This window comes from Peromyscus eremicus, chromosome 23 (assembly GCF_949786415.1).
Source record: "Peromyscus eremicus chromosome 23, PerEre_H2_v1, whole genome shotgun sequence".
Lineage (NCBI taxonomy): Eukaryota > Metazoa > Chordata > Mammalia > Rodentia > Cricetidae > Peromyscus > Peromyscus eremicus.
This window is the reverse complement of record NC_081438.1, coordinates 26,786,253-26,813,202: the sequence shown is the minus strand read 5'-3', so window position 1 is coordinate 26,813,202 and position 26,950 is coordinate 26,786,253. Positions and strand designations below refer to the sequence as shown.

The 26,950-nt window shown below is 52.5% G+C and overlaps 1 protein-coding gene across 1 annotated transcript; it reads right to left on the bottom strand.

The window, feature by feature from the left end:
• Positions 1-2,085: 2,085 nt before the first annotated feature.
• Ephb4 (EPH receptor B4) lies at positions 2,086-26,950 on the bottom strand. Its single transcript, XM_059249248.1, has 17 exons — positions 26,432-26,950; positions 23,076-23,146; positions 22,649-22,936; positions 19,940-20,336; positions 16,716-16,871; positions 15,759-16,091; positions 13,486-13,610; positions 12,689-12,854; positions 10,693-10,795; positions 9,994-10,058; positions 9,777-9,890; positions 9,154-9,401; positions 6,759-6,974; positions 5,770-5,919; positions 4,429-4,622; positions 4,086-4,241; positions 2,086-3,092 (listed from the first exon to the last, which is right to left on the bottom strand). Exons 1-17 carry the CDS (start codon positions 26,481-26,483, stop codon positions 2,963-2,965), a joined length of 2,964 nt encoding a protein of 987 aa, XP_059105231.1. The 5' UTR covers positions 26,484-26,950; the 3' UTR covers positions 2,086-2,962.

Here is a 26,950-nt window from a genome sequence, read left to right as displayed (position 1 = left end):
TTTGAACTTGCTACATAACCCTAGCTGGCCTTGCACTCACTGAGCTCAGTCTTCCTACTTCAGCCTCCTGAGTCTGAGAGCCCAGGCTCATCAGACTCTTAGTTCCTCCACTAGGGGGAAGCAAGGATATTCTGGGTTTTGTTAATTGGCCTTCTCCCAGAGGGTGTCGGCCCCTCTTCATTCCTCCATTTCTCCAAAGAGCCCGGCACTTGGTTCCTATGGAAACTGTGAGTGGAGTTACAGGCTTTGGGAGCCATTCTGACAACCCGGGTAGAAATGACCACCTAGCCCAGCAGAGGAGGCCAAGGTGTAGATTTTGCACCCTGGGAGTCTATGTCTCCTTCGAGGTTACTCCTTGCTTGGGTGAAATCTAGGCTCTAATGAAGAGAAGACAACCAGGTGATGGATTAGACTGTAGGACCTCAAAAAACAGGGGGACTTAACCTGAGAGCATTGAGGCAGGTTGGCAAATGCCTTGGGGAGATATTAATCTGTCTTGTGTGACAGCCAGACTTTTGGAGACCTTTCCTGAAGCCAGCAAAAGCCAATATTAAAGTATTGAAAGGCTAGGAGAGGAGGAGGGCCCTGCATGGCTGTGTAAATCCCCTACCCAGGAAGGCACAGTGCACCTCTGCAGGGCAGCCTCCTGCCTTGAGCCCAGGTTCTGCACCTGGCCTCCAGCGTTGTAGTGCTCTGATCCTTTGGCCTTCTTCTCCATTCTTTCCCACGGCAGCTCTGAAGGTCGCTATCTAACCAGGACGTCTGTTTGGCATGGAAAAGCATTGGCTGGACCAGTGCCCCTGGGACACTCCCCTTCCTTGTAGTATTGAGCCCTTCCCACCCTCCAGAGATATTAAATGTCACCCAGGGAGAGGAGACAAAGGAGTTAGTGTGATTCTGTGCCGATAACCCAGCACTGCAGAGGCTGAGGCAGGAGGATAGTGAGTTCCAAGCTGGCCTGGACTATACCACAAGCCCTGTTTACAAAATATGGGGGGGGCTCGTTCACTCAGTAGGCAAGCACTAGGACCAGGAGTCTGTCTGCAGTGGAGGAGGGGCCAGCAGCAGGAGTGGTAGTGTGGGCTTACCATTCCAGAGCTGGGGGGGAAGAGACTGAGTTCCTAACCCTGCTGTCCAACCAGCCTAGTCCACTTGGCCAGTTCCAGGCCAGTGAGAGACCCTATCTGTCTGTCTCTGTTCCTGTCCCTGTCACACACACACACACGGGAAATCATGGGCAGGAAGGAACACTGCTTTGGGATCGCTGTGCTGTGGGGTTCTGCATCCCTCCACAACAGGGAGGCGCTGTGGAAAAGGCTACAGCTCAGTCAGACTCGCCATGTCGTGACCTGCCCTTGCAGGTGTCCCAGTGGGAAGGCATACCCGGGAGAAGGGCATCTGAGAAGACACCACAGGGGGAAGGTGTGGAGGCTGCAATGGGGTTTGGACCTCATCCTCCTCTTCCTGTCTGGGAGGGAAAGTTAGTAGCAGACACACTAGAGCGGCTCCCCCTCCCCTTCTCAGGAGGCCAGGAAAACCTGCCTGGGCAGCATCTTGAATGGGGGAATTGTCCTGAGAGCTCCCTGGCATCTGTACACACGTGTGAGGCCCCCTTTCAGCCACTCCCCATCTTCCCCTCCCCCACGGCGCTCCCGGTGCCACTAAACAGCTCCAGCTGTGGACATCTGGCCCAAGTCTGTGGACACCTAGCTGGACCTCCCACTGTCCCCTGTGACCCTCTTTCCTTTGAAGGAGCTCTAGGGTAGGGCCATGGGCTACAGGCTTAGCTTCCCTCATACAACCCCTGCCAGGGCTGAGGAGACAGAGGAGGGGCAGGAGGTGGCAGCCCTACCCCGGAGGTGCCTGAGGCTCTTGGCAGGGGCAGCTGGAGCAGTTAGCACCAGCTGCCAATGACTCACCTCCCACCAACCCAAACAGATCACCCTGGGGCTGGGAGCCAACACCCAGCATCTCCCCACACCACAGTCCCACCACCTCACCTGACCCTCCAAATCCAGACCCCTAGGGGTCCCCTGTTCTCAGACATCTAGCCTACCCCAGCTCCCAATCACCATCAGTACTGGGACATATCCCATTTTCTTTTATTTATACAAAAAAAGTTTCTTTTTAAATATAATTTAAGAACCCCCTTCCAAGCACCGACGTCTGCCTCTGTTGAATGCCACCACCCTCCTGCCCTTTTATAACCTCACCCCCCTCCCCTCCACTATGGACACAGCTTGGGGTCACTTGGGGGGAGGGAAGGGAAAGGAACTGTCTGGGGCTGTGGCATTCCAAGGCACTGTTCTAGAACATATCAATGGGTCCTTGTTCCCAACAGGAGAGTGAAAACAGGTACCCTTCAACACACAGAATCTGGACCAGGGGGCAAAAAGGGAGGAAAAAATAACAAAATAAAAACAGTAAAAATCTAGAACCTTCAATATGAAGGCAGATGAGGGGAGGGGCATTTACAAGGGGAAAATGATTGCCTTTGGTGGTGACAGCAGCAAGTTGGGACATCAAAGTCCAATGATTACATCACTGGGTCTTGACAGCCCCTTCCTGCCTCCTGGGACATTCTCCACTCCCAAGTTGGCAGGCTGGTCACCCTTTCTCTTTGGTCTGTAGGGACATGCCCACTGAGGTGGAAGGCGCTTGGGGAGTGAGCCCTCTGGGAAGATGGGAGATTAGGGATGTTTCTTTGCCCAGGCTTGAGGGAAAGACTCACTCTGAGTTTGGGGTTCCCCGCCTGGAGGGCACAGATAGGATTCTTACCATCCCATATGGCACAGCTCCCCAAATCCTGGGTCTCAAAGATTACCAACTCCCGACACCCTCAGTTCAAAGTGCAATCCAATGGGAGGCTGTGATGGGGGAGGGGCATCTCTATGAGTCCCCAGCCAACTCTGCCCCGGAAAGAAGGAGAGGCCATGTCTCTGGCATGGTGAGTCCTTGGAGGTCAGAACTGCTGGGCTGGGCCTCCTGTCCCACCAGGGGCTCCTGGCTTAGCTTGGGACTTCATATGCTGCACACTGGCCAAGATTTTCTTCTGGTGTCCTGCCAGAGTGACTCCAATGCGGAGCAGGTCCCTGTGGAAAAACAGAAGGCTGGATGAGTTCAGGGACCAGTCAATCCGGAAGCCCATAGGATGATGATGTCAGGGGCTGTGAGGCAGAATTTAGGCACCAAGCCTCTACTGTGTGGCTGTAGTAGAGGCAGAAAGAGGGAGGCCTCAGAAAAGTTGAAATACGGAAAGGAGCCAACAGAAAAAGAAGTAGGGCATAAAGGGGGCCTTTGGATCAAGGAAGATGTTAAAGAGGGACCAGGGGACCTGCCTGGTCAGGCATCTTCTCAAGGATTTTTTTTTTTTTAGTTATTATATTTGGTTATTTGAGACAGGGTATTGATATGTAGCCCATACTAGCCTCAAGTGAAAAATCCTCCTGCCTCAGCCTCCCAAGAGCTGGGAGAACAGTGGTATACCACCACAGCTACCTCCTGCCTACATAAGTCTATGCCTTTTTCCCCCTACGTTCAAAGCCGGGGTAAGTGAAGGCCTTGAGAGAAAACCCAAGAACAGAGGAAGGCTAAGTGCAGACAGGCAAGTGAACGGTTACTTTGGGGTTGATAGGATCATAAAATCATTTAACATCAAAGCTGGGCAGGGATTTCCAAATCTCAGTCCTGTCCTCTCCTTTTATGGGTGGGAAAAGAGAACCAGAGTTGACACATTAATGTGAGAGCCGGGCTTGGAATGTAGATAGAAATACAAAGATAGATACAGGCTGGAAATGGGAAGAGAGATGATCCAGGGTGGAGAAGGCTCCAGAATGGACGCCAGCAGGACACTTCCTTTCTGGGAGAATCCAGAGTCTCGGCCTCAGTCATGATTTGTTTGCCGTGCAGCCCTGGGCATGGTGCTAGGCAACGTCCTTACTGCTGGACCGCCAATATAACAATCAGCCCTTGAGGTTGGACCCAGAGGCCCCTACTGAACCCGAGGGTCTGACTCGGCCTCCTATGCCCAGTGTTCCCAGGCACCATCTGGGTGCTGAGCCCTCACTGCGGCCCTTTCCACTTACTCTGCAGAGATCTGGCTGACCACCTCAAAGGAGCCGAACCCGGCTGCTGCAAAACTCTCCTCATATCTTCCCATCTTGATGGCTCGAAGCCACTCACCCACAGAGCCAAAAGCAGAGTAGTGAGGCTGCCGTTGGTCCAGGAGTGGATGTGAGGCCCTAGGGGGTGGGGCAGATAAAGACGGAAATGCTAAGTTGGACAGCTACGGTATCAGAGGGCTTTGGGAAGACCAGCACAGACCAATCCATATACCATCAAAGGGATGGATACTCCAGGGCCACTCAGAAGGGCTCTTGGGTGGTGGCAGAGTCAGGGATGAAGGGGGTGGTTCTCTGGGATCCTCACCCGCCATTCTCCCTGGCAACGATTTTGAGGCTAGCAGGATTCCGGATCATCTTGTCCAGAGCGCTGACCACCTGGGGGAAGCGGGGCCGGGCATTCCGGTCCTTCTGCCAGCAGTCCAGCATGAGCTGGTGGAGGGAGGTGGGGCAGTCTGGAGGAGGGGGCAGCCGGTAGTCCTGTTCAATGGCATTGATCACCTACAGTGACAAGAAGGACTAGGTGAAGCTGGTTTGAGAGTACCATCTGCCTAAAGCCCTGTGTGATGTTGGGATGGGAACCACAGCCACCCAATAGCACACTCATGAGTCCTAGGTAGGTGGAAGTTGGCTGTGGCTAGCAAAAGCACCATCCCCACCGGTAGGTCTTGGGCTTCAGTCTAGAGTTTAACCTCCCAACCCTGCTCATCATCCATCCCCGAATCCAGCAATGCTAAGCCCAACTCTGTGTGTGTGTGCTTTCATACGCATGCACATGGAGGCCAAAGGTCAGTATAGGGTATCCTCCTCTATTGCTCTACACCTTATTTTCTTAAATTGCATTTATTTATTTACTAACTTGTGGAAAAAGGTGTGTGTGTGTGTGTGTGTGTGTGTACGCTCAATAACAAACGTAGAGGTTAGGGGACAATTTGAAGGAATCAGTTCTTTCCTTCCACTGTGTTGGTTCTGGGGATGGAACTCAGGTCATCAGGCTTGGCAGCAGGTGCCTTTGCCCACTGAGCCATCTTCCAGCTCTCCACTTTGTGTGTGTTTGTGTAAAGGCCAGACATTAAAATCAACTCTCTTCCTCAATCACGCTCCACCTTATACATTGAGGCAGGGTCTCTCCCCTGAACCCAGAGCTTATTGATTCCCAGGCTAGCTTGATCCAGGCCCTGCTGTCCTCATCTTCAAGTGCTGGAATTACGGGCAAGCTCCCACGCCTGCCTGACGCTTTCGTGAGTGCTGGGGATCTCATTCTGGTCCTCATGCATCACAAGCACTTTACCTGCTCAGTCACTTCTCAGCCCCTCTACCTTGTTTTTTGAGACAGTGTCTCTCACTGAACCTGGAGTTGGCTATGCTGGTAGGCCAGTAAGTCCCCCAGATCTGCCTGTCCCCCACAATGGGGTTATGGATGAGCACCATTGTGTGTGGGTGCTGGGGGTCTGAACTTGGGTCCTCATCCCTGCATGGCAGGTACTTAATGAGTCATCTTCCCAGTCCCTACAGTCAGCTCTTGGATGTAAACATCACCCCCACTATCCCAAACATGGGTGGGAAAGTCTGGGAACACCATCCCCCACTCCTGTATCCCAGGTGATGGAATATCCAGGAAATCTCGGTATGATCATGGAACACTTACGTCCTGGTTGCTCATGTCCCAGTATGGCCGTTCCCCAAAGGACATGACCTCCCACATGACGATCCCATAGCTCCAGGCATCACTGGCAGAAGTGAATTTCCTGAAGGCAATGGCCTCAGGGGCGGTCCATCGGATGGGAATCTTTCCACCCTGTGGAAGGAGGAAGAAAAGGTGAACCCAGGCACCAGCAGGACCCAGGAACATCGTCCACGATGGATAGTGTTGTCAACTTGACAGAATCTTTGGAGATGAGCCTGTGGCAGTGCCCAAGAGGGATTATCTTAATGGGGTTAAACAAGGTGGGAAGACCCAGCCTAAAAGCAGGTAGTTCCATTCTCTGGCGTGGGTCCTGGACTGAATCAAAAGGACAGAGCGAGCTAAGCACATGCATGGGTGCTATGGGACCAGCTGCTCCCTCCTGCTCGCCTTGGCTGTCCCCTGAACTGTGAGTTCAGAATAAACCCACCTTAGGTTATCTCTGTCAGCATATTTTCTCACAGCCACAGGAAAAGAAACTAAGACACTTCCTGCATCGCCAACTCTGCTTTTCTCCCCTACTCCTGGCCCCGTGCCCGGGGTGTTTCCTAGAAACAGTCTCACGTTGCCCAAGCATGCCTCCAGCTCCTCCAGCCTCCACCTCCCCAGTGCTGGGATTACAGGTGCACACCACAACATCTTGTCTTCTCTCTCTTTCTGAGATAGGATCCACCTAGATGGCCCAGGCCGGCTTCCATCACACTACTTCCCTCCCTTACTGTTGGGGTGATAAATGTAAGCCACTACTCCCACTGGCCTCTTCCTTCTGCCCTTCAATCTCCTGTCTCCACGGCTGTTCTTTTCCCACACGTCGGAAGCTGATTTCCCTTCAGCCTGCAACCTGTATTATTCTCTCCTGGGTCTGAAGCTGCCAATATGTGCTTGTTGATTTTCCAACCCAGCTCCCCACGTGGGCTGGAATGCTTAGCTGGTATCCCTGGCCCCAGGCTCACCAGGGAGCTTGTGTAGGTGGGGTCAGAAGAGTTCTCCTCCAAGAATCTGGAGAGGCCGAAGTCGGACACCTTGCAGACTAGGTTGCTGTTGACGAGGATGTTCCGGGCAGCCAGGTCGCGATGGACATAGCTCATCTCAGCCAGGTACCGCATGCCTGAGGCGATGCCCCGCAGCATGCCCACCAGCTGGATGACCGTGAACTGCCCATCATTCAGCTGGAGAGGAGACAGGGAGAAAGGCTTGTTTAGGGTAAATCACCCCCGGTTTACCCTCCTTGCCACTCCGATCACGGCAGCTATCACATACCCATCTCTCAGCTCACCTAGAAGGCGGCTCAGTTCCCTCAGACAGCCCTACTTATTAATAAATTCTCCTGCCTATTTTAACACCCTAACACAGTTTCTCACCACACCTTATATTTTGGTTTTTGAGACAAAGTCTTCGTTTAGCCCTGGATGAACTGGAACTTATGTCCTATATCAATCAAACTCTGGGGTTACAAGGCATGAATCACCATGCCTCCTGGTTTTGTTTTATTTTATAGATGTTCAGCCACTCCCAAATTATAAAGAGATGCTTTTAAAGCCTGCCTCCTACATCCCCAATCTGCTTTCTTTTAGACAGGATCACCCTATATAACTCTAGTTGGTTCACCTGGAATTTACTATGCAGCCCAGGCTGGCCTAGAACTGTCCATTCTCCTGCCTCAGCTTACAGGCATGCACCACAATGCTCTGCTTCTAATCAGCACATTTGTTTATTTATTTATTTTTTTTTTAGACAGAGTCTCAATATGTAGCCTAAGTTAGCCCAAACTTGTGGCAAGCCTCCTGCCTCAGCTTCCCAAGTGCTGGTATTAGAGATGCAAGCTACCACCAATGGCTTCAGCTAACATTTGCATTCTAACAAAGTCCATACACCTTACAGGCAGAGTTGAGCTAGTTATGAGTGCACTCTGAGCTGCCTGTCAATGAGAAAATGTCTCAGACCGGCTGTGTGTGAACACAAGAGAAGAGTGAGGAACGGAGACACACTGTGACAAAGATGAGGTCTAGTGCCCAACCTTGATAAGTTTTCATTTTGCCCTTACAGTTACACCAACCAGAAAAACCAAATCGATCCTATCTGAGTTCACCTAGGACGCAGGGGCCTCTGCAGCTCCAGAGGGAAAAGCAAGGATAATGCATCCAAATCTGCATTCTTTTTTCAGTGCTGAGAGTTAAACCTAAGGCCTCACAAGCACTCTACCACTGAGTCATGAGCCACACCCCAGCCCCTCACTGGGGGATTCTATGTAGGCAATCTACCGTGAAGCTACATCACAGCCCCCTTTGTATCCTTACTGAGACAGACTTTCTTCAATTTGCCCAGGCTGGCCTTGGCCCTGTGATGCCTCATCTCCCAAGTAGCAAGAATGACAGGCCATATACTGCTTATTATTTCTGTGCATCTCCCTAAATCCTAGAGCATCCTTGATAGATGACATGCTGAAGAGCTATACCATTTGTCCCTCTCAAAGTTCCCACTTCTGGATTTATGGCTTCTTTCCCAAGAGAGTCCTCTAATTTGTTTTTCTGTAAGCAATCGTCTTTCTAATGTCCTGATGAATTGGAAATGAGATGTCTGTGGCTGGACCACACAGGGGAGCCTGTGCTACACACTGCATGGGTCCCATCTAGGGATTCCCACCCAGGCTTCGGTGGATGCTGAGTCAGATCCATAGAGGACAGTCTGACCCCTCAACCTTAACCCAGGACTCTCTGTTGGGAAGGTCCTGTTGCAGATTAGGGAAGATGAATGTGAGAGAAAATTGCAGAAGATGAGAAAGAATCTTGAGATGAGGGAAAGTATGTTTGGAGCCAATGTGGACAGAAACTCAGAATGATGAATAAACATTTCCAGGCAGGCTGGGAATGCAGCTCAGGTGTAGAAGGCTGCCTAGAATTCCTCAGTGAGGGGCTGGGGTGTGGCTCAGTGGTAGAACACCTGCCTAGATTCCTCAGTAAGAGGCTGAGTGCATGGCTCAGCAATAGAGAACATGTATAGCATACGTGAGACCTTGGTCTGAATCTCCAGTTATGTACAAAAATAAATCAATCAAATAATTCAGCCACTGTTCAAGATCTGGTTTGTTTGTTTTTTTCCATGTCTGAAACTTTTTAACTTTTTTCTCTTTTTGAAGAAAGAGTCTTGCTATATGATACAGTCCCAGCTGGCTTTGTATCCCCAGGCTGGCTTAAATGCACAAGCCTCCTGCCTCAGCTTTTCCAGTGCTAGGATTGCAGGCATGAATCCTGCTTTGTCCTGTTCTCTGGGTCCAGCTCTCCCTGTCCCCTCCCCGCAACGCCCCGACAGGAGCATGCAGTGATTGTGAAGGTGGGTGGGACGGCTCACCCGAAGGAAGGAGTCCAGGGCTCCGTTCTCCATGAATTCAGTGAGGATCATGACTGGCACGCTGTTGGTGACCACACCCTCGAGGCGGATGATGTTGGGATGCTCAAACTGACCCATGATGGAGGCCTCGCTCAGGAACTCCCGCCTCTGCCGCTCCGTGTAGCCACCCTTCAGGGTCTTGATGGCCACACAGCTCTCCTTTTTCCCTGGTGCCTTCAGCCGGCCCCGGCACACCTCACCAAACTCACCTTCAACAAGAACGTGGAGGGTCAGTTCTTCTGTCCTGACCCACTGCCCAGGCTTCTACCTGTGTGTGTGTGTGTGTGTGTGTGTGTGTGTGTGTGTGTGTGTGTGCCTCCCAAGTGCTAGAATTAAAGATGTGTACCACCACACCCAGCAATCCACCTTACTTTTTGAGAGAGGGTCTCTCATTGAACGCAGAGCTCATCAGCTCTAGGCTGGCCGGCCAATGAGTACTAGTGGTCCACCTGTCTGTCCGTCCATCCTGTCCCATCCACTACACCCCTAAGCTGGGATTACAGGCGGTGCTGCTGTTCCCAGGTGTTTCACATGGGGCTCCAGCCACTGAGCCAGCCCCGCGGCTCCCCGGCTTGATCACTCACCTGCTCCAATCACCTCTTCAATCTTGACATAGGAAACATCGATCTCTTTGGCAAATTCCCTCACTGCCTCATTAGGGTCTTCATAAGTAAAGGGATCGATGTAGACCTTCGTGCCTAAGGAGCCACATGGGAGCCCATTAACCAGGAAGTAAATTCCTCTGGACTATGATGTCCCGTTAGCTCCCAGCTCCTCCCTGCCCTCCCGTGACCCACATACCGTGCCCGATGAGATACTGCCCGTGTTTATCTGAGTACTCAGCGTCCCTCCCACTGCTCTGCTTCCTGTAGCCAGGAGAAAAGAAGTAAAAAACAGAGTTATCCCTCTATATATCTCTATCTCTATCTCTACATCTCTATGTCCCTATCTCTGTATCTCTATATCCCTATCTCTGTATCTCTATATCTCTATCTCTACATCTCTATCTCTCTATATCTCTATCTCTACATCTCTCTATCTCTATCTCTACATCTCTATCTCTACATCTCTATCTCTCTATATCTCTATCTCTACATCTCTCTATCTCTATCTCTACATCTCTTTGCCTGTATAGAAGATCACAGACAATGAAGGACTTGGGACTTGGGAAGATTCCAGGTGACCAGTGGAGAAGACAGGAAGGCTTGCCCATGGCAGCAGTTCTCAACGTGTGGGCCTCGACCCCTTTGGGAGGTGGAATGACCCTTTCACAGGGGCCGCCCAAGACCATCAGAACATCAGAAAACACAGATATTTACCTTACAATTCGTAACAGTAACAACATTACAGTTACGAAGTAGCAAAGAAAATAATCTTGTTTTCGGGGGTCAGCACAACGTGAGGAACTGTATTACAGGGTCGCAGCATTGGGAAGGCTGAGAACCACCGCTCTAGGGTGTGTGGGCAGGAGCCCCCCACAGGGGGTTTACAGAGTCTCACCTGAGGCAGAGGACAGCGATGACTACGACCACCAGGACCAGGACCACGCCCACCACCGCAGTCCCTGCAATCAGGGCCAGCTGCTCCCGCCAGCTCTCGCTCTCTGGGGGAGAAGAGGCCAGTCACGTAAAGCAAGAGTCCCTGATTCCCTAACTCCAGCTTCAAGCAATGACCTGAGGTCTCCTGAGAACAGACCCCAGCCCAGTACGACAAGCTGAGTGAACAGTGAGCTCAGATTGAGGACAATGGTCCAAGCTTTGTTACAGGCAGAGATGTTGGGGGAGCTTTTGTTGATGGTGTGCGTATGTTCTTTCGTGTGTGTACACATGCATTTGGAGACCATCGCACACGGCCTTTATGTGTGTGCTGGGATCCAAACTCCAGCCCTCAGGCTTTCATGGCAAGTGTTTTGCTGACTGAGCCATCTCCCCAGCCAGGGACATTTTGATCTTATTTTATATATATATTTTAATGTTCTCTAAGAAAAAAAAAAATCTCAGCCAGGCGGTGGTGGCACCACTACCCCCGTGAAGAAATAAAGAAAATGAGCCGGGCGGTGGTGGCGCACACCTTTAATCCCAGCACTCTGGAGGCAGAGGCAGGCGGATCTCTGTGAGTTCGAGGCCAGCCTGGTCTACAGAGCGAGTTCCAGGAAAGGCGCAAAGCTACACAGAGAAACCCTATCCGGAAAAAAAATCAAATATAAATAAATAAATAATCTCACTTGGGTGAGAGTCCAAAGGTGAAAAATTAGGCAGAAGGATAGCACACACATGTAATCCCATTCAGGAGGCTGAGTCAGGAGGATAGAGTTCAACACCAGCCTGGGTTACAACAGCTGGTTCTGGGTTAGCATGGGCAAATTAGCAAAACCCAAAATAAAAATAAAGGCTGGGGACATAGTTCAGTGGTAGAGTCTGGTCTAGCACACAAAAGGTCTTGGAGTCCATCAGCACAGAGAAAAATAAGACAATGGTCCATGCCTGTAACCCCATCGTTTAAGAGGCTGAGGCAGGGGGATTGCCAAGTTAAAGCCCTGCCTGTGCCACACAATGAGACCATTGTCTCTAGAAGAAAGAAAAGAGATGGACCAGCGGCTCTTCCAGAGGAACTGGGTTCACTTCCTAGCATCCACATGAGGGTGCTCAAATATATGTAACTCCAGTTCCCGGGGACCCAGCGCCCACTTCTGGCCTTCACACGTACTGCACATACACAGTGCACAGACATGCATACAGGCAAAACACTCATACACATAAAATAAAATATTTGAAAAACATAAGAGATAAGAAAAAAGAGGGATGGAAGAAAAGAGAAGATTAAAAAAAAAAAGAAAGAGGCCAAGTATGGCGGCACACTCCTGCAATTCCCAGCACTTGGTAGGCAGAGGCAGGAGGATTGCTACAACTTTGAGCCCAGTCTTGCACGTTCTAGAACATCTCCATGGCTACATAGCAAGACCCTGTCTCAAAAAACATAAAGGGAGATAGGAAGGAATGAGCTGTTTAAAAATGTATGGAGTTAGTTGCGTGTGGTGGCACACACCTTCAATCCCAGCACTGGGGAGGCAGAGGCAGGAGGATCTATGTGAGTTTGAGGCCAGCCTGGTCTACAGAGTGAGTTCCAGAGCTACAGAGTGAGATGCCTCATAAATAAATAAATAGCTTGGAAAATCATGGGTCTGACATGTTAGAAGCATGGGCTACCTCACTTTACCTCAGAACTTGTGATAAAGGGTGGATGGTTTTTCTCGTCTTATTGGAAGAAAGAACCGGGGCTGGTGGGTCAACCTACTGCTAAGGATAAATAGCCTGCAGGCTTCAGAGCCAAGAGTTGGATTTAGTTTCTCTATTCTCTGTCCTTCGCCATCTTTGCTGGCCAGACCTTATCACTGAAGGATAAAAACAACGGACTTTGGGGACACTGAGGTAAGACCTGCCTGGTGTGGAAGGGCGGGGGGAACAAGCCCAGTTTCCACCGGAATCCCCAAACTCACCATCCAGTTGAGTCTGACTGTGATGCTCTTGGCCGAAGGGGCCATAGCCAGCCTCGGAGCGTGCGCGTACCTGGACCAGGTAGCTGGCTCCCCGCTTCAACCCCCGGAGCTCAGCCCGGTTTTCTGATGTCTTCAGGAAACGTACACTGCTAGGGCCCTCTGCGCCCTGTGGAGGAGGAGGAAAGAAAGGATCACGAGATAGTCTCCTCCTCTGCTGATTTTCTTTCCTCCCCCTTCCCACTTTATCCTGCTGTGTGGCATCACTTAATCCTTCTAGCAGCTTTATATTTCCTCTCTGAGGTGCTGGGACTTAAACCTAGGGTATCCTACATCCCAAGCAAGCACTACACCATTAAGCCTCTCGACCCCAGCCCCTCACTGGGGGATTCTAGGCAGGTGCTCTACCACTGAGCCACACCCCAGCCCCTCACTGGGGGATTCTAGGCAGGTGCTCTACCACTGAGCCACACCCCAGCCCCTCACTGGGGGATTCTAGGCAGGTGCTCTACCACTGAGCCACACCCCACCCCTCACTGGGGAGTCTAGACAAGCACTCCACTAATAAGCCATTCTGACAACCCTTTGTACCGGTTCTGTGCCTGGCAGTATAACAACAATTTTACAGACAGGGATAACTGAGGCTCAGAGAGGCCCAGGGGCCGGCTGCACGATTGTACAGTTAGTTACCAAACAGTCAACCCAAACCGCCATCCTCACCAGATGTCTCCAAATCTGAGTATCCCAGCTCTGGATCCATACCCACTACTCCCCCTACCTGGGACTGAGCCTCGTCTCACCTTCTCATGATACTTGACCTCGTAGTCCAGCACTGCTCCGCTGGGTGCTCTGGGGACAGCCCACGACAGGCTCAGGCTGCTGGGGGATGACCGAGTCACTCTGATATCAGACACCGCCGGGGGCACTGTAGGAGGGAGAAACCCGGTGTGCCCGGCCGCCACGGTGTGCCCAGCTGCCATGCCCAGCAACTGCTTTCTCCAATCCTCCCCCTGCCCTGCACACGGTAGATGAATGTTCTGCCGCTGAGCCAGACCTCAGCCCTAGGGTCTGTCCTTGTTTTCCTGACTCTCCCTCCACCGGCTCCACCAGCTCTACCTCGTTCCTCTTCCAGTTTTAATGAGCGCCTTCTGAGGAGCTGGAGACGGCTCCATGGCTCCATGGTTTAGCACTCTTACTGCTCTTGCAGGGGACCCAGGTTCAGTTCCCAGCCCCCACATCCAGTAGCTCACAGCAGCCCGTAACTGCAGTTCCAGGGGAGCCAACACCCTCTTCCGGCCTTCTTGGTCACCTCGTCACATGTAGTTCACACAAACACATGTAGGCATACACATATAAATAAATACATCTTTTCTAAAAAAAAGAATTCTCTAGCAGGGCGGTATTGGCACACATCTTTGATCCCAGCCCTCGGGATCTCTGTGACTTCAGGGCCAGCCTGGTCTACAAACAGAGTTCCAAAACAGCCAGGGCTGTTACACAGAGAAACTCTGTCTTAAAAAAAAAAAAAACAAGCCGGGTGGTGGTGGCGCACGCCTTTAATCCCAGCACTCGGGAGGCAGAGCCAGGTGAATCTCTGTGAGTTCGAGGCCAGCCTGGGCTACCAAGTGAGTTCCAGGAAAGGCGCAAAGCTACACAGAGAAACCCTGTCTCGAAAAACCAAAAAAAAAAAAAAAAAAAACAACCAAACATAATAATAATAATAATAATAATAATAATAATAATTCTGGCACTGGGGAGGTGGCCCAGTAAGCAAGTTACCTAGTGCCCAAGAGTTTGGATCCCCTGCACCCAGTTAGATGCTGAGCAAGCATCTCAGTCACCTGTAATCCCAGAGCACAGAGGCAGAGACAGGGGGATTCCTCTCTGAGTAAGCTGGCTAGCTAGATTAGACAAATCCTCAGTGTGTAAGTGGAGATGGATCAAGGAACTCACCTGAGTCAACCTTAGGCCTCCGAGGATGCATGTACACATGTACACACACACACACACACACACACACACACACACACACACACACTAGAATTCCTTTTTATCTCCTCTACCCTCAAACTTCTGAGGTCCCTCTCCCCATCATCCTGAATACCTGATGCCCTCTCTCTGTGGTCGTTTGAATGTGATAGGTCTCCACAGGCTCATGTATTTTAAAGTTTGGTACCTAGCTGGGGAAGGATCAGGAGATGGGGCCTTGTTGGAGAAAGTGTGTCGCTGGGGGTGGGCTTTGAGATTTCAAAATCCCAAAATCCCAGCCATCAATCATTTCTATTTAGTCCTCTCTCTCTCTCTCTCTCTCTCTCTCTCTCTCTCTCTCTCTCTCTCTCTCTCTCCTCTCTGCCTCATGAATCAAGATGTGAGCTCTCAGCTACTCCAGTGCATGCCTGCCTTCATGCCATGCTTACCATGGATTCTATCCCTCTGGAACCATGAGCCTCAAATTAAACACTTTCTTTTATAAACTGCCGTGGCCATGGTCTGTCTCTCTCTTTCTCTCTTTACTGTTTTTGTTTTTTTGTTTATTTGTTTGTTTGGTTGGTTTTGCAAGACGGGGTTTCTCTGTGTAGCCCTGGCTGTCCTGGAACTCACTCTGTAGACCAGGCTGGCATTGAACTCACAGAGATCCCCCTGCCTCTGCCTCCCGAGTGCTGGGATTAAAGGCGTGCACCACCACCCCCCAACTTGGCCATGGTCTCTTTATAGCAAGACATACTTTCTCTCCCTTTGAGGCAGTCTCCAGTAGCTCAGGTGGGCCTTGAACCACTGATCTTCCTGCCTCTGACTCCCAACTCCTGGGGTTATAAGTATGTCTCCACCTTTTTTTCCCCCTTCCATTAGAGCAGAGCAACTGCAGGTTCATGACGGTTTTATTACGACATTCCCACATGAACACATGACTTTTTAAAACCATTATTTTCTGCCAATGGGTCTCTCGGGTTAGCTGAGGATAGCCTTGAACTTCTGATTTCCCTGCTCCCACTTCCCATGTTGGTTTATGTGGTCTTCTGCGCGCTCAGCAAGTAGTTCGTCAACGCCTCTCCCATCCGTCCCCCATTCTTACCCTCCCGGTCAGTGGTGACATTGACGGGCTCAAATGGAACTGGTCCGGAGGCTAAGGTAGACACACCATTCAGAGCAGCGACCTCAAAGGTGTAGGTGACGTCAGGACGCAGCCCCCGGATTGCCACCCAGGGCTCAACCAGGTCCCGAGGGCCAGGGTCAAAGGTCAGGTCGCCTCCACAGGGCAAGCAGGAGCCCCCAGGGCGGCACTCTCGACAGCGCACAGCGTAGGTGAGGTCCTCTCGGCCTCCGGACTCGAGGGGAGCACTCCATTCCAGGTGCAGGGAGGAACCGTTCAGATGGGGGACCACACTTCTTGGAGCAGAGGGTGGGGCTGTGGGAAAAGGAGAATCAGGCGGAGGGTAGGCGGGGACCACCCTTGAGGGCAGACGGACAGTCACACTGGTCTGAACCGCTAAAGGTGAGATTAAAACCGGGAAGCATGGAGGCTGTCACGGGTTAGTTTTGACAACTCGACACAACCTAAAACCACCTGAGGAACGTCTCCAGGAGGGACCGTCTGCTTGAGTTGGCCTACGGGCGTGTCTGTGCAGGACTGTCTTGATTAAGTTAAGTGATTCGGGAGGACCCAGCCCACTGTGGGTGGCACCATTCCCTAGGCAGGGGTCCCGGGACTGTTGAGAGTGGTGAGATCAAGCTGAGCAGTCGGTATAAGGAAGCATGGACACATTCATATCTCTGTTCTTGACTGTGGATGTCAGGTGACTGGCTGATCCTGCCTTGACGTCTCCACACTGAAGGATTAGGACCCGGAGCTAAGCTGAATGAACTCCCTCCTCTCCTAAGGTGTGTCTTATCAGGGTATTTTACCACAGTAACAGACAACTCGATCAGGGACCGTGGGGGAGTCTGTTCTGGGAGTCCACACACTCTCCCCCAAATGAACTGCATACAGGACAACACAGATGTCCTTCACCCCTGGACAACGGAAACTTACTGGTGCAAGGTGAGCTCCGGGGGTCCGACCGGGCCCGGTAGTACCCAATGCGGCAGAGGCAGACAGGAGAACCAATGTTGTTGGAGTGACTGTTGGCCGGGCAGGGCTGGCAGGGCTCCTCTCCTATTTGAGGCTTGAAGGTGCCCTGGCCACAGGCTGGAGGAGAGAGCAAAACACACCCTGAAGACTAGAGAGATGGCTGAGCGGTTAAGAACACTGGCTGCTCTTCCAAAGGATCCAGGTTCAATTCCAGGTACCCACATGGCCATTCACAACTGTCTGTAACTCCAAGATCTGACACCTTCACACAGACATCTATGCAGGCAAAACACCAATTCACATAAAATAAAAATAAATGAATTAAAACACAAACACACACACACACACACACACACACACACACACACACACACACCACTGGCTGCTTTTCCAGGGGACCTGGGTTCAGTTCCCAGAACCCACATGGTACCTTACAACCATCATTCCAGGGGATCCAGTGCCCCCCTCCCCCACCTCCAAAGACATCAGGCACACACACACACACACACACACACAAACACACACAAACACACACACAGTGCACAGACACATGTGCAGGCAAAACATACACACACCTAAAATGAAGTTTAAAAATCACTTAAAAGCTTTAAAAAGAAGCCGGGCGATGGTGGCGCACGCCTTTAATCCCAGAACTCGGGAGGCAGAGGCAGGCGGATCTCTGTGAGTTCGAGGCCAGCCTGGGCTATCAAGTGAGTTCCAGGAAAGGCGCAAAGCTACACAGAGAAACCCTGTCTCAAAAAACCAAAAACCAAAAAACAAACAAACAAACAAACAAACAAACTTAAAAAGAATCTCCCAACTCCAAAACAAAAACAAAACCTGCACGCAGAGCTAAGGAATGAATGAAAGACCAGCCAGAAAGAGGAAAAGGGGGACCATCCCCCCAGAGCAGGCGTCCTCGCTCTTCCCAACCCTGACCTTGGCAGTCTGGTGAAACCCTCTCATGATTTTAATTAACTTATAGACAGCCTTTTGTAAATCCCAGCCTGACCTCAAAACTCCATATAATGCTGAGGCTGATCTTGAACCTCTGATCGATCTGTCTCCACCTTGCAAAGGCTGGGATTACAGGTGTGCACCACCCCATCCAGTTTATTCGGTGGAGAGGATGGAACCATGGCTTCGTGCATGCCAGGCCAGCGCTCTACCAAATCCCCTGCCATCCGATTAATTTTGAATGCACACTACCCAGTACAGAGGACGGCTACAAAGAGCATTAAGAGAGCTGGTGTGAGCGGCACCAGATACTTTTCTCCTTTACCAAAATACAAGTCGGTAAAGCTGGACATCTCGTCCCATCCTGTAATTACAACACTTGGAAGCCAGAGGCAAGCGAAAGACTGTAAGTTCAAGGCCAGCCTGGGCTACAGAGCAAGTTCAAGGCCAGCCTGGGCTGCAGAGTGAGACCCTGTTTCTCAAAAACAAAAACTGGGGACTAGAGAGACGGCTCAGAGGTTAAGAGCACATACCACTCTTGCAGAGGACCTGAGAGTCCAGTTCCCAGCGCCCATACTGACTGGCTCACAGCAGCCTGCAACTCCTGCTCCAGGAGCTACCTGATGCCTCACCTACACATAACTATACATATGCACATAATTTAACATATAAATCTTTTAAAATTATTTTAAAAAATAAAATAAAACAAGATATAGGCTTGGCATGGTGATACCCTCAGGATGCTGAGGCAGGAAAATTCACCAGTTGGGAAGCAGCCTTCGCTATAAATGAAGGCCTTATCTCGGGACAAAATGAAAACCACAAACAAACAACACTCCAGGAGATGCAGCGGCTGGCCTTGGGACCTCCGGAACGCCGAAGCCATGAGCAAAGACAATGTTTCAGCTTGCTGCGGCACCCGAAACGGACTGTGTAAAGTCCTGCTTTTAGGATGGTATGTAAAACCTTAGATCCCAGTCCAAAGGCAGGGATGCTGCCAACATTCCAAAAGTAATGACGGGCTAATTTTAGGTGGACATTTGTGGAAATAAAGTCATTTACGGGACCGAGAGCCGGTTCAAGGGGTGAAAGCGTTTGCCACCAAGCGCTTGCCAACAACTTGACGGAATGCCTGCAAATTGACCCCTGACCTCTGACCACACAAGTGCCTTGTCACCACGAGTCACGCCCCCCCCCCCCCCCAGCACACACAAACTAGGCAAATCCCTAAACAAAACAAGCACGAGGACTTGAGTTTGGATCACCAGCAAAGCCAAAACCAAACCACCACCACTAAAAATCAACGAAAACTCTGAGGACACAGCTCAGCTGGCAGAGAGCTAGCATGTGCAAGGCCCTGGTTCAAATCCCCAGCGCTGTCAGGGAAAAAGAAAGCCAAAAGCTGAATTCCAGGGACAGAGACAATGTAGTATCAAAAAATGAGAGGAAACTCCCAATGAATAGAACGGAGATCATAAAGTCCTTTTCCTCAGCCCAAAAAAGTATTCCAGGTGCTCAATGATAGTCCGACCTCCCAGGCCAGCCTCCAGGTAGTGTCCAGAAGGCAGAGGAGGTGAACCGTGGCCGGTGTGGCCGGTGTGGATGGCATGGACGGCATGGACGGGGTTACCAGAATAGTCAAGAGGAGGAAGAGCTCAGACCTCGGCTTGAGCTTCTTTCTTCCCTAGCTCCGGTAACTGAGTATCCAGGAAGTACAGCGTGCTCAGAATTGGGGAACTTAAGGGCTGGATACAGGTGCCTGGGGCCAAGCCTGATGATGAGTCTGGTCCCCGGGACCCACATGGTGGATGAGAGGAGAATGGACCCCCTGTAAGTTGTCCTCCGGCCCCTACAGCCTACCAACCAACCAATCCACCAATCACCGGAAGGTACAAAATTCTAAATACTACTTCCTACCACACTAAGAATAAAACCTGAAGTTAAAATCATCACCATCATCATCATCATCATCATCCACCAGGCAGTGGTGGTGCACGCCTTTAACCCCAGCACTCAGGAGGCAGAGCCAGGCAGATCTCTGTGAGTTTGAGGCCAGCCTGGTCTACAGAGTGAGATCCAGGACAGGCACCAAAACTACGCAGAGAAACCCTGTCTCGGAAAACCAGAAAAAAAAAAATCCCCAAACCTTAAGGAATGAGACCAGGATGGGAAGCTCACAGCCCCACCGCCCGAGACAGGAAAGCTCCATGGGTAGGCCCCCTTCTCACCTCTGCAGATTTTGTTGCCCTCCGCAGGCTCGTAGCCCGCGGCACAGCTGCAGCCCGTGACCGGCTGCTCAGCCCACTGGCCATCTTCCCGGCAGTAGAGGCTGGGGCTGGGGCTGGCGGTGGGGACAGCATTGGCCACACAGCTGCCTGCCACGGGCACCACCAGCTCCCGAGGAACGGTCTCTGGGAAGTAGGTCAAGTTCATGGTCAGCCGGGAACACTTCTTGTAAAAGAGGTGCAGGGAGAGCAGGGCCATGCAGGCTCCTTGGTCCTGGAAAGCCAGGTAGAAGCCGGCTTTGCTGAGCGGACCCAGGCGCAGCGTCTTGATGTTGACTTTACCGGTTGCTTCAGCCCCGGGGCGCTTCCGGGTCAGATGCTCTGCGGCCACCGTGTCCACCTGCCAAGAGAAGCTGGGTTCACCACCGCTGTCCCAATTCCTGGATCTAGTGAACTGTCTTCTTCACAGACCCCTGCAACGACCTCAGCTCGTGATGGAGAACCTTCTTCCTACCTTCCACAATATGTCATACGTACATGGTCACTTATAGTCCCAGGCTGGTCCCAAACTTGCTATGTAGCCGAGGACGATGACCCTGAACTTCTGATCCTCCTGCCTCCACCTCCCAAGTGCTGGGATGACAGGCAGGTGTCACTAGACTTATTTATACAACGCTCCGGATCCAGCCCAAGGCTTTGGGACTCTCCAGCAAGCACTCCACGGACTGAGCTACTTCCCAGATGACTTTTCTGCCATTCATGAATTCCGTGCAGCCTCGCTGCTTCCGACTTTACCTGTTTCAGTGTCCCAATCATTCATCTGTCCCAGCACCGTGACCTCAGAACCAAGGAGAAACGAAACGGCCATGGAAGTGACGGGCAGATGACCTTGTGGTGCAGGAGCTGGGACAAGGACGGCCGTCACTCTGAAGGCATACAGGTCACCTCTAAGAGTCTCACTTCAGGTGCTGACTTGCCATGGGAAATCCACCGCCAATTCTGGGCGGAGATTTACAAAAATAAGAATTCATCTTTCAGGGGTGGGGACGTAGCTCCATTCGTAGAGTGCTACCTAGCATGCAGGAGGCCCTGGGTTCGAGCTCTAACACACACCTGTGATCCCAGCACTGGGGAGGTTGGGGCAGGAGGATCAGGAGTTGGCTACATAAGAGAATTTGAGGCCAGCCTGAGCTATATGTGAGACCTTGTCTCAAAAACCGAACAGGAACTAGAGAGCTGGTTCAGCAGTCAAGGGCACTGGCTGCTCTCGCAGAGGACCCAGGTTCAATCCTTAACCCCCACGTGGTAGATCACAACTGTCTGTAATTCCAGTTCCAGGAGATTTGATGTCCTCTTCTGGCCTCTGTGGGCACCAGACACACAGGCAGGCAAACACTCATACACATAAAATAAAAATAAGTAAACCCTTAAAAAAATATTAACAAAACAAACCTGGATGTGATGGCACACGCCTTTAATCCCTCTTCCAAGAGGCAGAGGTAGACAGATCTCTGAGTTCAAGGCTAGCCTAATCTACATAGTCAGAGAGTCCATATTTCAAAAAAGGAAAAAGGAGAGTTAAGAGCGTGCATTGCTCTTACAGGGAACACGATGCCCAGCACCCACACGGCGGCTCACAACCACCTTTAACTCCAGTTCCAGGGGATCCAACACCCTCTTCAGTCCTCCTCAGGCTCCGAGAAGGTACATGGTGCACATCAATAATGCAGGCAAAACTTCCACACATAGAAAATAAAATTAATAAGTCTAATAAAAAATTTAAAACCGACAACAACAAAAAAAGGGTCTGGTAAGATGGCTCAGGCGGTAACGAGGGTAACGGGGTAACGGGGGTAACGGGTAACGGGGGTAACGGGGTAATGGGGATTGCCACCAAGCAAAATGGTCTGAGTTCCATCCCCGGAACCCAAGAAGGAGAGGCCCATCTCCTGCTAGTTGTCTTCTGACTGCCGTCTGCACCCAATAAATAAATAAATAAACAAAAACCACACACACACACACACACACACACACAAATGTTTGAAAATGTCAAGTATGGTGTCATACACCTATAATCCCAACACTGGGAAGATGGAGGCAGGGGGATCAGGTGTTTGAGGCCAGCTCGGGGCTCCTCCTACCCTCAAAGCCTCAGCTTTGAAACCCTGTCCTGGGCTAGCACATCACAGGGGCTGAATCCGGAGATCACTTTGAGTCAAGGCCAGTCTGGACAGTACAGCAATACCTCAGCTTTTAGGGAGGCAAGGTGTGACTGGTGCTGGAAACCGGAATTTAAAAGACAGGACTGAACAGATGGCTCAGTGGTTACGAGCACTTGTTCAGCCGGGCGGTGGTGGCCCTCACCTTTAATTCCAGCACTCGGGAGGCAGAGCCAGGAGGATCTCTGTGAGTTCGAGGCCAGCCTGGTCTACAGAGCGAGATCCAGGACAGGTACCAAAACTACACAGAGAAACCCTGTCTTGAAAAACCAAAAACAAAACAAACAAACAAAAACAAAAAACCAACCAACCAACAAACAAAAAGCACTTGTTCTTACAGAGAGGACCCGGACTAGATTCCCAGCACCTACCCAGGCCCCTTCTTTCCACCCACACCACCAACTCTTCCCTCCCTAGGCTTAAACCTGCTGCTTCTAGCTGCCCACTATCCTGCCCAAGGCCCTAGAAAGGGGATTGAACCCCACTGCAGTACCTTGATGTAGGGGTTCTCCATCCAGGCCGGCGTGTGGGCCGTGGCCGTATCAGCTTCGCTCTCGTAGTAGAAGACGGTGAACGTCTCCTTGCAGGAGCGACTGGCGCGCGGCAGGGACAGGCACTCCATCATGGTGAAGCGCAGCGTGGCATACACGTGGACAGCACCCCGCCTTGGGACCCAGCCAGTGCGCAGCCAGTGGGCCTGGCCCCCGGGACGCTTCATGTCGCACACCTCATAGGTGCGCACGCTGTGCTGTTCCTCATCCAGGCCGCTCAGCTCCTCCCACTGCGCAGAGAACGGAACGGTCAGCCAGGGACTCCAGCTAGCATCGCTGGGGTGGCTGCGGGAAGCAAGCATCTCGGGTGCATCCTCGCAACCCCCTGCCTCAGTTTCCCTCCCGGGTCACCAGAGATCCCGCTCTTACCTGGCCCTCTGCCTGAGGGTAAGTCACCCATTTCAGATCCGCGGTCTCTAGTTTCGTGTTCAGCAGGGTCTCTAAGACAGAGAGACAGAGTCAGCCCTCTGGGGAGGTGTGGGAGAGAGGTAGGGCCAGCAGCTTGCTGGGAACGAACGGGAATGGCGGGGAGTGGGCTATCTTTCTAGTTCCAAGTTTGGACTCTGGGGATGCAAGGAGGTGGCAAAATTCATTTTCTCGGGCCAAGCCTGCAGACCCGCGTTTGATTCTTCGGACCCACGTGGTGGCAGGAGAGAGCCAACTCTCATGGCACAAGAAAACGCTTTTCTGTCTTTGCACACACACCCCTCACATAAAGAAAATCACACGTATTTGCATGTGTGTGTCTGTGTCTGTTTATGCGCGCACACGTGCTGAGGACCCAACGCAGGTTGTCAAGCTTGGAGGCATCATTCCCCAATGAACCACTTCACCACCCCACTGCCCAGTGCCTCCTGACCCCAGTGCCGACTGCACCAGCAGCGGCCGGCAGGCACTGGACCGCCTCTAGGGAACTCCCAGGTCTAGACTTCCTTGGGGGCTGTGCCCAGGAGGATGAGGGGAAGCCCATGCTGGAAGTTAAATGTCCACAACTCTGGAAGTCTGAAGAAGGCAGCTCTCAGGCTAGGTCTCGGCATTTGCCACCGGGGCTGGGGGCATGGCTCAGCGGCACCGTGCTTTAGCACGCTCGGGCTCTGTGTCTCATCACCAAAATAGAAAAGAAAAAAGTGCTGGGCATGGTAGCACATTCCTGTAATCCCAGCATCTGGGGAGGTAGAGACAGAAAGATCAAGAGTTCAAGACCAGCCTCCACTACATAGTGAGTTTGTGGCTGGTCCTGTTTAAAAAAAGAAAACCAGGACAATCCCATCCTGTCCTCATCCCTCGGGGCAGAGGGCTGCTGCCACAGGCCTTGGCTCCCTACAGGCCCGTCTCAGGCTCCACATTCCCTTTCCTAAGTGCGAAAATTGGCTTCCATCCCAACTCTATTCCTCTTCCCAGGCCCCACCCCCTTTTCACACCAGACACCCCAGTTCTCCTGCAAGGTGGTGCGCTAGCCTGGGGCACAGCCCCTCCCCCATCTCTGCCATCTGAGGAGTAAATTCTGGAAGCCCGGACTCTGGGGTTCCCGCCCCAGCTCCTGCAGAGGCCTCAGAACATCTGGAGTTGGTTAGGAAAAAGAAAGGAGATTTCAGGGGTGTGTGTGTAGGGGTGGTGGTGGATAGGAACACACCTGGCAGGGCTCTGGGATCATTTGGGGGGGGGGGGACAGGGTGCAGACTGAGTAAGGGATTAGAAGTGCAGAGGCCTCGGGCAATGTGCAGAGGGAGGGTTGGGGAATCCCCTGAAGAGGATAGGGAAACCTGGGGGGGGGGGGAGAGGCAGGAGTCTGGGAAACACATGGGTATTGAGAGTGGGCCCCCAGGGTAGGCAGCAGAACACCTGGGACCAGGTCCCGCCCTCCCCTTTGGGGCTGCAGGAGAAAAGGGGTGATGGGAATCCAGCTAGGGTGGATGAGATCAGTCCCAAAGCTCCGGTGATGTCCACGGGTGCCGGGGGCAGGCAGGAACCTGACCAGCCTGAGGCGAAGCCCAGGGGCCCTCAATGGCAGGAGACAGGAGAGCCCGTTGGGGACAGGATGCCCAGGGTTCTGGGAAGGGGGTGGATAGAGGCTGCCGTCTCCACCCTCCATTGTTCCAGCCTGGATAGTGTTTTCCTGTCTCCAATTTACACACTGTCTGTGCTATGTACAGGCTGCTCTTCAGCCTGCAGAGCTGAGCTCAGACTCACTTTCTCTCCCCTTACCTCAGACCTCTTCACCTCTAGCTCACTTCCCTGACCCACCCTCACCTCTGTCCCACCTCGGCTTAACGACTCCCTTTCCGGGTCCCTGGGGACTGACTCTCAGTTTACACCTTCCCCGGGGGCACGTGGCCTTGGGTAAACTACTTAACACTTCTAAGCTTCAGTCTTTCATGTGTAAAAATGGGGAAAGGAGACCCTGCTCCGGCAGGGCCCCTGGAAGTGAAAAATGACAGAAAAATAAATAAACGCACTTGGCGCAGGTAGAGGGAGGGCTTGAGAGACACCCAGGTAACACACGTGAGAAGGGGCATTTCCTGTTGGCATCGTTCTTTCCCTCCGACACACTTCATGGATTTTCTGCCCATCTGACTTCCTCCTCTCCAGGGGCCCAAAGCCTTCCCTCACCCCCTCCCCATCCTCACACTTTGATCAGCCCAGAACATCACTGCCCAGCCTAGAGGGAGCAGGATTTTCCAAACGCCTTTGATTCCCTTCCTTCGGCAACCCCCCCACCTCCGCTCCCATAGCCCACTCCCCATATATCCCTTTGATTCTAAGCAGCAAGGGAGGCTGTGGAGGAGCCAAATTCATTGAAAGGAGATTAGGGAAGCAGGGAGGGGGTTTTACAGGTCCTGGGCAGTCCCAAGAGGGGATGAGGAGTGAGAGGCTCACAGATCTTCAAGAGGCATTTGGAGAGGAATACAGGAAAGAAAGAAAGAAAGAGAAACACACACACACACACACACGCACACACACACACACACGCACGCACGCACACACACGCACACAGAAATCTGAGGCAGGCTAGGAGGTGGCCAGCTGGGGTGAATTAGGGCGATACAAGCCAGTGGTCGGCAGTTTCTGCGGGCTTGCCCGGCAGGAAGAGAGCCACGGGCTTGGGAAAAGTTTAGGTCTAAACGGCATTTAAAAGGTTGGGGTACAGCCTGGAGGAAAAAATAGAAAAAGGGAGAGAGCGAGCCTGCACGAGGTCAGTCGCCTGGCCAGCCTTTTGGCGCTTGCGTCGGGCTGGGGATGGGGCGACGAGGGTGTGGGGTTGTAGAGTCCAGGTGTGAATGCGAGGGAATTGGCGGTGGGGGTCGTTTTACGGCCTAGCTGGGGTCTGCCTCCTCTGGAAAAGTGCCCCCTCCGGGAACTTTTCCCCGGAGTTTGGCCAGAGGTGGAGGGTGGATAGAAACTTTCGGGATAGTTTTGAATATTAGGGTGGGTAGGAAAAGAAAGCCCTGCCAAGGGCCTTTGACATCAGGACAGAGAGTTTAGAAGGCTGGGGAGGGGAAGGTCCCTGGTCTGGGCTCTCGACTCCATCTCTTTCCCAAACAAAAGAAAAACCCCACTCCCCGCCAGGCCGCCTCTTCCCCCGCCCCCTCCCGTTCTAGCACTATTGGTCCGAAGTGTTTAGGGGTGCCAGAGTTGGAGTAGGGAGAGACCAGCTTCTGCACTCCGAGGCACAACTTTAGGGACCCCAAGAATAGGAGGGGGACACCCCCCCAAAGTCATCTCACCTTCTAAAGCGGTGGCGAGGGACGCCCAGCACAGCAGCGCTCTGAGCTCCATGGCGCCGCCTCACTTCGGCTGAGTACGATCCGAGTTTGGGGGGGCCCTGGCCCCCCCAGGTCTGACCCTCCCTTGGGCGGATGCACAGCGACTCTGCTGCTGGGACTTTCCGTCGGGGGCTGCTCAGCGATGGCCCATGCGGGCGCGCCGGGCACCCGCGCTCAGGTGCGGCCCCCACGTCCCCGCCGCAGCGCGCGCGCGCGGGGAGGCCAGCCTTGAGGGGGGACGTCCTGGCAGTGGCCGTCGCTGGGCGGGCGGAGATCGGGACGTGGCTGAGAGTTAGGGGTCCCTCCGGGGCTTCGGGGGGTCCCGCCCTGGCTGACTGGCGTGGGCCGATGGCTCGCGGTCTCCCTCGCTCCCCGGAGTGGTTGGTGGCCCTTGCGCCGCCGGGCTGAGTGCGCGGGTCGCGGTCGAGGAGGGTGGAAGCCAAAGTGGGGACCGAGCAGGAGGGAGGGAGACAGGCTGGG